At 46.3% G+C, this 10,370-nt stretch overlaps 2 protein-coding genes across 2 annotated transcripts; both read right to left on the reverse strand.

The window, feature by feature from the left end:
* Positions 1-283: 283 nt before the first annotated feature.
* Positions 284-3,011, reverse strand: slc25a5 (solute carrier family 25 member 5). Its single transcript, XM_040173246.2, has 4 exons — positions 2,292-3,011; positions 1,026-1,512; positions 795-935; positions 284-702 (listed from the first exon to the last, which is right to left on the reverse strand). Exons 1-4 carry the CDS (start codon positions 2,400-2,402, stop codon positions 545-547), a joined length of 897 nt encoding a protein of 298 aa, XP_040029180.1. The 5' UTR covers positions 2,403-3,011; the 3' UTR covers positions 284-544.
* A 30-nt stretch (positions 3,012-3,041) lies between these two features.
* On the reverse strand, positions 3,042-8,462 carry slc25a43 (solute carrier family 25 member 43). The gene is made up of 5 exons (XM_040173245.2): positions 7,717-8,462; positions 5,950-6,191; positions 5,611-5,783; positions 4,145-4,279; positions 3,042-3,759 (listed from the first exon to the last, which is right to left on the reverse strand). The coding sequence occupies exons 1-5, from the start codon at positions 7,986-7,988 to the stop codon at positions 3,547-3,549; spliced, it is 1,035 nt and encodes a 344-aa protein (XP_040029179.1). The 5' UTR covers positions 7,989-8,462; the 3' UTR covers positions 3,042-3,546.
* Positions 8,463-10,370: the final 1,908 nt, after the last annotated feature.

Genomic DNA, 10,370 nt, shown 5'->3' on the forward strand with positions numbered 1-10,370 from the left:
AATAAATGTGAAATGCACTGGTCAGACTTCTGACAAATGTTTTTTCCAAAAGCGTGGCTTGGATGAAATATTGCGAGCTGGTCAATTTTCTCAGCTTGTTTTGGCTCGTCTCCAACTACAACCTGGGAGACCTCTGGAGCTCTAAGCTTACATTTCACGCAGCGTGCTGCCAAATGGCTTCCTGAAGCAACACAACGGAGTTGCAGGGACACTCCGCCGCTGCGTCGCTTTCTTTCACCCGTCAGACATGACACCTTATCACAAAACCAGTCGGGAGATTCACTCAGTAGGAGGGAGTTTATTTCTGTTCTTTTTTTTTTTTCCGGCAAGGTTCCTGTGTTCAGGGAATGACATTCTGGTGAGAGACAAAACAAAAAAAGGAAAAGGCAAGGGGACAAGAGAAGAGCGCGTGACAGATTCCCCCAGTACAACTAGTAGAAAATACTAGTTGGTCCCTATAAATATAACTTGGCATTTAAGTTCTTCCAAATGTACAAGATATGTTACAGTTAAACAACATTAACACTGGACATACAAAAACAACTTAGAGGACTTTCTTAAGCTCATCGTACAAGACGAGCACGAAGGCGCCTCCCATGCCCCTGAGCACGTTGGACAAGGCCCCCTTGAAGAAGGCCTTGGAGCCCTCGTCACGTGCGATCTTCTTCCAGCAGTCGATGGTGCCGGAGTACATGATGTCGGCTGAAGGGGGCGGGGGGAGGAGGGGGGGGACACAGAATTACAAAACTGTTCCGCCAACACAAAAGTTACATTTCATACGTTGCGCTCATTACCTCCTTTGCGTCCAGACTGCATCATCATGCGACGACGGACGGTGTCGAAGGGGTAGGACACGAGACCAGCGACCGCCGTCACGGACTGAGCGATCATCCAGCTGACTAGAATGGATGCGTTCTTGGGGTCAGGGAGCATGCCTGTCAAGAAAGAAAAAAAAGTCAGTCAGGGGGTCTCAAAAGGCCTGAGAGATACATCAAGCTTTGCAACGCCTGGCAATGAGCACTTACCCTTTGCCGTGTCATAGACGCCAAAGTAAGCAGCTCGGTAGATGATGATGCCCTGCACTGACACGCTGAAGCCCTGGTACAGACCCTTGATGCCATCAGACTTGGAGATCTTCACCAGGCAGTCGGCCAGGCCTTTGAACTCGCGCCCCTGTCCGGGTTTGCCGACATCAGCGGCCAGACGCGTCCTGGCGAAGTCGAGGGGGTAGACGAAGCAGAGGGACGTGGCTCCGGCGGCGCCACCGGACGCCAGGTTACCCGCGAAGTATCTCCAGAACTGCTTGTGCCTGTCCACCCCGTCGAGGAACACGCTCTTGTACTTGTCTTTGAAGGCGAAGTTCAGGGCCTGGGTGGGGAAGTATCTGATGACGTTGGCCAGATTCCCTCTCCAGTACGAGAGGAAGCCCTGCTCCTTGGGGATACGGACGATGCAGTCAACGATGCCCTTGTACTGCATGTCAGCTGTAATCTGTTTGCTGGCATGTTGCACCTGTAACCGAAGGAGAGATACAACAGGGCCATTAGAGAGAACAAAAAAGAAGAAGAAAATGCACATGGACTGTGACGTAGCGCCACTTCTCCAGCAGCGTGAAGGACCCCTTTTAACCTGACCCTGTAACTCGTCTCATCGTGACACCCACGTGACACAGCCGCATCCACGTGCCAGAGTACAACTCCCATGGCAACCATTCAACACCCCCCCCCCTCCCCTCCTCTCCTGACCCCTCCTCCGCCCCTCCTCCGCGCTGCGGGCCGCAGCGGAGTGCCACCATGGCGCAACCCTTGCGGTGACCTTGGCTGTGTGTTGTCTCGCGGACCTGGAGGCCCTGTCGTGGGAGGAATTAGGCGTTTTCACCCGTTTATTCGCAGTCAGTCCGTGGTCATGCGTGGGCTTCGTTGCGCACTGCGCGTAAAACAGCGGCTCGCTGGCAGGTGCATTGCGTAACAGTTCTCGTGCGCATCGGTTTCGCTCTTATTCCTCCGCATATGATCACCCGCGGCTGCAGCAATCTCTGACACGGGCTGTCGAGACTGCAGCTTTTACCCATAACGGTGCAGCATATTGACATTATGGTTTTTATTATTATTATTTTTTACCGCAACGCATCACAACCGTGCACAGTTCACCCGCTTCACCCTCCATCCTTCGGAAATGACCCGCACGGAAAATACGCAGTGAATGATCGACACCGGTTTCGTTTAACTTGGCAGACCGGGGGAGTCGTTTGATTAAGCGATTCGTGAGAAATACAGATGTTAAACACTCACTTGGAGGAGAAGCTTGACTCTCTCGATGGGGGCTACAGCTGTTTTGGAGATGGCAGCGGAAATGCCGCCAGCCAAGAAGTCCTTGGCGAAGGAGATAGCGGTCTCACTCATCTTCGGGTATTATCAGTCACCGTCCCGTTACTCTGTCGGTGGAGTTGAAATGGCCGACTCCGACCTAGAGGAGAGGGGATTTAAGAAGACCGAACGCGAGAGAGTGTGAACTTCGACTCCTGTGTCTGATTGGTCGGGTGTTGCAGAGGTGGGCGGGACTAAGTGATGCCCTTTCTCTCATCCCTAAAGTGAACTCTTAAAGACCAAAAAGTTCCACTATCTTATCATTCTAAGGTGTCTATATCGTGATTGGGTCACATCTCAGTGGAACTGTTGTTGAGTTGTTTTGTTTTCTGAATGGGATTGGGCTCAAAGTCAGATGTCGCCGAGGCCTGAAGGCTACGGTGTTTAAAGGTCATCCCATCTGCTAATGTCCTTTGGCTGTCACTCAGTTTCCCACAGTGTGGAGGAGGTCATGATTGAATTAGCTGACTGATTCAATCTCAATAACTAACTAAACTATGCAGTCAGACGGATTGAAATCTCACCAGGAACATTGCCCGTCGTCATAAATTACCCGTAAACACGAGCATGGTGAAGACATTAAAATGCATTGTAAGTATAGAACAAAATGGAGTCATTCACTGAAGCACATGAAGAGGACATCTCAAAGGTATCCACAAAAGAACACTCCTGATGTAAAAGTGAGAAATGTTTAATGTTTTAAACACTTTTCTTTCATCACAGTCTATGTTAGCACACTTACATTTCTGATCATAACCTACTCAAACTTACAAAGTATCCACATTTTTTTTACGTTCATTGCATAGTGACGATAAAATCTGTCAGGTAAATAGAGTAAAATACGTTTTTTGTAATCCATTTGGATACACTATAGTATGGCACTGTTTGATGTTAATAACTAAAATAACAATGAAAATAAATAGTTAATGCTTAAGGAGCATAATATTTGATTAAAAGACAGTCATGGGGACACGTGGAGGGTGAATAAACAGTTAATAAACAAATGCTACGGGTAGAAAAAGAAGAAGAGGAGTCTCTGAAGGAGGTAGGCTGTTGCTGACTGGACATCATTCGAATGCATGTTAGCACCTTCAACGGAGACACGAATGTAATTTAAATATTACAGACACGAGTCCTTTCGAGCGTGGTCCCCCAGTCAGACATCTTCTCCTCCGAAGCTTCACCAGCGGTTTCCCAGGGACGACCCCCCCGACCCGAAGCTGCTGTTTTTCAAGTAGCGCTTGGCCTCCTGCAGCTCGTGCGGCCCGAGGCTCTGGTCGACGCCCGGCGCCAGTTTGTAGCTCAGCGGCGAGACGATGTAGCCGTTGCGGTAAAGGCAGACCCGCTTGCACATCTCGAAGCAGGTGAAAAGAAGACCGAAGTAGGGGACGATCTGTGAGGGGGACGGAGACGCGATGAAGCATGAATCCAAACACGGGGTCTGGTTTGATTGTCACTCAAAGTGAGCCGAGTTCGCCTTGGGCTTTTCATTCAGGCGGATGTTTAGCTGCCTGTGACGGGGGCCTCACATTTGTAAAAACGGCATCCGACCACCGTGACATTTGCAGCTGAAATAGGAGAGCGGAGCACGCTGTATTCGGACTCTGCTCGCCTCGCTCGTGACTCCATCACGAGCGACTATGGCGTCACAGTCATTCATGTTTTCTGAGCACGTGCAGTTTGTTTCGCTTGACAAAAAACAAGCGGAGGTAGACGGCGCTGGATCCCTATGACATGGCTCAGATATGAATGAGTAATGTATATGAGTAAAACGGTACCTTTATCGTGTTGGCGGTGAGGCCGTTCCACAGCGAGAGGACGCCGTTGCTCTTTACGACCTGAACGAAACAGTCAATCATTCCATTGAAATGGACGTCGACGCCGCCGAGGTGGGGAAGACGGGCACTCTGCGCCTGGGAAAAGGCAGGAAAGTGAATCGCGGAGAATCATCGAAATGCCACTACGTGCACGTGAAGTAATAATCGCAAAGGCCCTGAGAAGCATAACAAGACAGATGGAATTCGTATGTTAAATCTCACTAGACTCCACAGGGTGACAGTGGAAGTGTATCTTTAGAACAGGGACCGTCAACCCAGTACATCCCAGGGACTCAATATTCAGCGATCTACACTGTCAAGATTGAACTATGACGCTAAGCCAAATAAGACTACTTTTGTTTAATATTTTCACTTTGTCATGCAATTATTTTTTAGCTTAATTAAAAAAAACACCACTATATGATAAAAAAGGCTGTGAGATTTTCCCCATTCATGCAGGATACCCATTCGGACTCAATGCTTTGAGGATTTGCTTCTACCCGGTAAGCACACATGCTGGATTTCAGATAATAATTTAGGAGTTTCAAGATCCCCAAAAGGGACACGCAACATCTGATTACCTTAATCTGAGGCTAAGTTAACTTAATGTTTCATTAACTTAATGTTAAGTTAATCCGTGAGCAAGATAATACAAAGCTTCTGCAAACATTCTCAGCTGTCATCTAACCTCTGTCTGCTTTTTTTATGTTCAACTCGGAGACATGGAGCAGAGCTGAATCCCCAAAAGCAGCGGTTATGTAACGTGGCTCTTTAAGGTCAGGTGACACGGTTGTGGCGGCTAAGCGAACTGGACGTACACAACTCTCCCTCTGCCTGCTGTGTGATAGTGACCAGCTATCTTTAGAGAACTGTATCTATAGCTCCTGCAGACCAGGGACACATTCCCAGCTGCTGTTGAACCTTGTGATGGCTAAAAATAGGATGATAAAACCGGATGTGGTATTATTGTTTAACATGTGCCCTTCACGAAAGAGGATTTCTGAAGCATTCAATGCAAAGCATTCAATGCAAAGCAACCAGTGCAGTAAAATGCGTCTTCCCGTGTCAACGGTGTTGATAAACTTTATCATTAGTCTTTTTAAATTTTATATCATCTTTCATTTGGATTCAAGAATTTAAACGTTGAGTGATCAAGAGCGGCTAAACTTAATGTAGGAACACGCTGACTGCCCCCTTATGGACGGAGTCTGGTAATACAGCCAGTATACGTAAAATACTGTAAACTTGTTTTTGTTTACAGTTAAATAAAAAAAGAATTTACTTAATAATTGTATTCATGATTTATTTAATCATTGCCAACATGATTGATCATAGGTAAGGATTGGTTTGTTTAATTTATTTTGTATTATTGGATTTATTTCCAGCATTATAAATAAGAAGTCAATTAAAGAGATCTATAGAATTACCTGCATCTTCCGCTTCACAGTTTCAAAAGGGTAGGAGAGGGTTTGGGCCACTCCCGCTGCGAGGCAGCCGTTAATGAAGTTCTGGAGGGGGCTGAAGCGAAAAGGAGGCTCCTGCCAGAGTTTGTCCAAGTTCATGTAAACCGCATAGCAACCGATAGAGAAGGGAAATGCACCTGTAGACAAATTAACTGAGTTAAAGCACCAGTAAAAATGCATCACTAATTATATGTGAGGCCAAATGATGTCTAAAGGGTAGAAAACTATTCATCCGAAGGAACAGAAATGCCTCGATGTTAAAATATTCTGGAACTCCAGAGCGTCATGAATAAGTGGACACACCTAACAGAGTGAGAGAAAAGCCCCTGTAGAGAGCAGGCAGCCCTTCATTCCTGTAGATCTTTGAGAGCGTGTGAGCTACTCCGACGTAGGTGGGCTGCCTGCAGCTCTGAATGATGAGCCTCGTTTCCGCCACCTCCAGAGGGTACGTTGTCATAGCAGCAGCAAAGCCAGCCAGTCCTCCAGCCAATATGGCTCTCCACTGAGAGATGAAGCCCAGTTCATCCATGTGAAGGTGGACTATCCTGGACAGACAACGTCAATGTTAATGACACTTCATCGTAGCATTATTTGGCAGGTTTTTCTTGGAATTCATTCCATCTTTGATGATTAATTTGTTCACCCACTTTAAACATGGTTGTTGTATGAGAAGAAGTCCAAAGACTAAATTATCAAAAATGAATAATCAAAATAGGTTATGAAGCTAACATTTGAATATAGACATTGATCATCTTGGACTCAGGTGAAATAAAATGGGAATGTGTCACTGTTGTTTTTAACATTTTATATACTAAATTATTATTATTGTTATTATTGTGAATTTTCGTAAACAAAAAAGTTGTAGCCACTTCAATGTAATCGAATCAATTCACCTAATGTCCACGTTCTAAGATTTTTATAAATATTTGCAAATCAGATTAACCGTAAATGAGTCATAACAAGTCCTGCTGTTTCAGTCATAACAAACTGATATATTATTACGTCTATCGACTACATTAAGGACATTGAACTGTCAGCAAGTGAAAAACTATGGCCACGTGTGAGTGCGCGTGACTAAAAGGGGAAATGGCATTATGTTCCTGGAACACGGTGTACAAATGTACAGGACAGTGGTTTACATGGGGCTGCATTCGACGGTTGTGTGATGTGTCCTGAGTTCAGCCTCACAGGCGAGCGACAGACAGGCCTGCATTAATAGTTTTACACCCTGGCCATTTTACAATCATAGGGGGCAAATAAGGCAGGAAAGAAATAGTGACTTACATTTTTGTCACTTATGAACTGGACAATTTATTGATTAGAATATTCAAAACGTACAGCAACAATTGACGATCCGATAATCATTCATGGCATTTTGAAAGCAGGCAACAGCTTCACTGTGATTATTTGTCGCTTCTCTTTTTCTTCCAGTCTTAGCACAAAGTTAAGACAAATCAAAACATATGAATGTGTCAAACTGGGCTTCAAGAATTGATCCCAATTTCTTGTTCAACTTAAGATCAAACTTACTGCAATTAATCAAGCAAATAGTTGGTAGGCTGATCAAAAGTAGCAAACAATAAAAAGGGATCTATTGACTAATCAAAACATTGTTCAACATACTGCATTTTGAAATTGTTCGGTAAGGAAACAAAACAACACACCCTGTGAGACGAAACTCGGGGGACAACAACCCCTCCCACTGTGTACATCGACTGAGCAAATACAGCCTTCTGATTGGTTGGAAATAAAAGGTGCGAGTCGGTCCGGTGAAACCGGAAGTACATCTTTAACCGCTCGGATAAAAGTAAACAGACCTATTGAACAAACCCTTTCACATTATTTCATCGTTACAATTCACGAATAAAGAACACAGAGGTCACTCACGATTCTACTAATATTTCCTCCACTCTTTGCTTTCTATGCTGCTCGCCACATAAACATGCAACGTCAGCTGACCGAGAATGCTAACATGCTAATCAACACAAACACAGATCCAAAACAGAATAAAACCCCACCACTCTCGACACGACGTGAGACAAAACAAACTTTAGATCCGACTTTACGTACTTTTTGTACGTCGCGAGGTGAACTGCGGTGTAGGGGAACAGCCGCAGACAAGAGGCGAGGTTTCCTTTCCAGAAGCCCCGGAGTCCTTCATGCTGGTAGACGAGGAGAAAACTCTGCCTCAAGCCCCGCTTGCAGTGAAAGGTTCCCACCTGACTCTTGATCTTCACCACCTCCAACGGCGACGTGACGCTCTTACTGAAAATCCCGGCGAAACCGACGCACATAGAGCTCTGAGAACTCGTCAGCCTGTCGTCTTTTTTAACCGAGGCCATCACTGTTTGACCCCCCTGTCTCTGCTCTCTGCGGGGGGTCCGAGTCTTGTCCGGCGGAGGGGAGAGGATTTATTTATGCTGCCTGGCCAGTCATCTGTTTGTCATCCCGAGAAGGTACCCGTCCCCCAGCGGTGTGATCGGGGACGAAGCCCGGCCCTCCGATGGCCGCTGTGGTCGCGTCTCTGGGACGCTGGGGCGCGCTGTGGCACCTGGTTTCTGCTGGAGGTTTCTGCAGCATTGTGATGTTAATCAGAGAGTTTCGCCCTGTGAAGAGATGCATTCCTGTGTGGTTTAAAGGGGATTTGGCCTTACGTCCAGGGAGGTCAAGTCGGAGGATCATTATTTATTCATCGTTTTTCTGACGAATATTTAACTTTTTCAAAGTTTTATTTTACAGCTTTATTTCCTCAAGTATCTCACTTGATACATTGAGTGTTCCCATTTTGTGAGAATATAGCTTCTTTTTAACATGACTTTCAGTGAATATATAATAAATACTGTTTTATTTTACAAACTTGAGATTCAGTGCAGTTATTGTTTTAATTTATGTTCCTGTCATATTCCCAGTCAACAGGCAACAGTGAATCATTTGCATTAAACCCTTACTGCTATTTTCAGGTTGCCCTTGAGGAATTAAGTGACCTCTTAAGGCCTTTGTCTCTATGGGTGCCGCAATACTCACACAGGCAATAAACTGCACAACTGAAATGATACAAGTGTGTTCTTTGCAGGCTACTCGTGGGAATTTCTTTTTTTTATGATGGTTGGTTCATTGAAATACAAATATCTACTTTGACATGACATTATCTTAAACTGCACATCCAACGGGCCTCCTGTTCAGTGAGGCTCTGAGTGAAATACATTTCCAGGTTTAGTTTATCATCTGCAGTGGCATCAGGTCTGATTTGCAGTTGAACTGTTTTCATTATGAGGGATTTGTCTGTCTGGTTTCAACATGTTTGTTTTTCTTCTCGTCTTGGCCCGCCGAAAGAGCCTTCCTCCCTCCCTCCCTCCCTCCCTCCCTCTCTCCCTCCCCCTGCCGGGCTGACAACCCCAGATGCATGCGAGGAGCCCACCTTCTGTCTGCGGCTGGACCACTTGGCTCCTTCACAAAGGCTATCTGGAATAACAGAGCCAAGCAGAGGAAATGACAGCCTGATCACAAGAGGTCTCCCTCACTCCCCCTCTATAGCTGCCGACCGGCGGTGGTAAAACGTGTGTGTGTGTGTGTGTGTGTGTGTGTGTGTGTGTGTGTGTGTGTGTGTGTAAGAATGGGATTACAACTTTCACTTCTGAAAACTCAACCAATGTGCAATGGAAGTAATTGGACTGATGGAGAAACAAGTGCAGAACTCATGAGTAGATGTGTGGACAACAAAGATAGCATTCATATTGGCGGCCACTATATGAATCGTGGTAAAAGTAAATCAATACAATCTAAGGAGCCAGAAGATGGATAACTAAGTCATAACTGTGGTCCATCAGAAGAATACCAAAATAAAAAAAATGTCCCTCAATAAAAGAGCTTGTAGGAGCGTGGAAACAAACATCAATCATTTTAAACAATTTAAAATTGCCTTATAATATCTTTGATCCCAGAAGACGTCGTCCTTTAAAGATAACTGGTGTGATGCTGTATCTTATCAATTAATGCTTCAGCAATCAAACAGGACACCTCAGCAAATCTGTTGCCACTCTGTCTCCTGTGCTGTCCTTCCTCTGCCCTTTACCCACCAGTATTCATAGAGAATACACATAGAGCACTGCCTTCTTCCTGTATGTATGTCCCCCCCCCCCCCCAATGAGAACTTCCTCCGCGCTGCAAAGTATTGGTATTGCAGGAGCAGCCTGCGTGCCTTTGTGTCTCCAGGACCGGCGTGTAGCGGTAGGTGTAGGCGGGCCGAGGCATTGTCATTCTCTGGGAACTCAACCCTTGATCTCCCGCTTTGAAGTGCATCGTTGGAGGAGACCGACAGGAACCCCACCCCCACCCCCTCCCCATCCCCCCTCCCGCCCCCCAGCAGTCAGCAGAGGGCGCCCGGTACCGCGGAGACCCCGAGTCGCGCCGTCGTCCCCGCAGCAGACCGGCGCAATAAAAATCTCACCTCATTATCTGAGACAGTCACATCACAGGCTTGTGTTTGCAGGGGAGGGGAGAGGGAAGACACGGTGGGGGGGTGGGGAACAGGCTGGGATGGGTGACACCAGAGTCTGTCTGTATGTGAGTGCGTCTTTTTTTGAGGTTGGGGGGGGGGGGGTGAGAAAAATCCAGCATAAGTACAATTCACTGTGGCACCATGTTGACACCTCTGCCAACAAGGTGGAGGCCAAACTGCTGCCCTCCCCAGCTCACTTCACAGGAGTGGGAGACTTGTTATGCAG

This window comes from Gasterosteus aculeatus, chromosome 4, assembly GCF_964276395.1.
Source record: "Gasterosteus aculeatus chromosome 4, fGasAcu3.hap1.1, whole genome shotgun sequence".
Lineage (NCBI taxonomy): Eukaryota > Metazoa > Chordata > Actinopteri > Perciformes > Gasterosteidae > Gasterosteus > Gasterosteus aculeatus.

Coding starts and splice junctions, on each gene's coding strand:
- slc25a5 (XM_040173246.2), bottom strand. CDS start 2,402: ATGAGTGAGACCGCTATCTCCTTCGCCAAGGACTTCTTGGCTGGCGGC. Junction 936..1,025: donor CGTCTATGACACGGCAAAGG/GTAAGTGCTCAT, acceptor CTTTCTTGACAG/GCATGCTCCCTGACCCCAAG. Junction 703..794: donor GCAGTCTGGACGCAAAGGAG/GTAATGAGCGCA, acceptor CGCCCCCTTCAG/CCGACATCATGTACTCCGGC.
- slc25a43 (XM_040173245.2), bottom strand. CDS start 7,988: ATGGCCTCGGTTAAAAAAGACGACAGGCTGACGAGTTCTCAGAGCTCT. Junction 6,192..7,716: donor CACCTCGCGACGTACAAAAA/GTACGTAAAGTC, acceptor TTGTCTGTCCAG/GATAGTCCACCTTCACATGG. Junction 5,784..5,949: donor CTTTTCTCTCACTCTGTTAG/GTGTGTCCACTT, acceptor ATTTGTCTACAG/GTGCATTTCCCTTCTCTATC.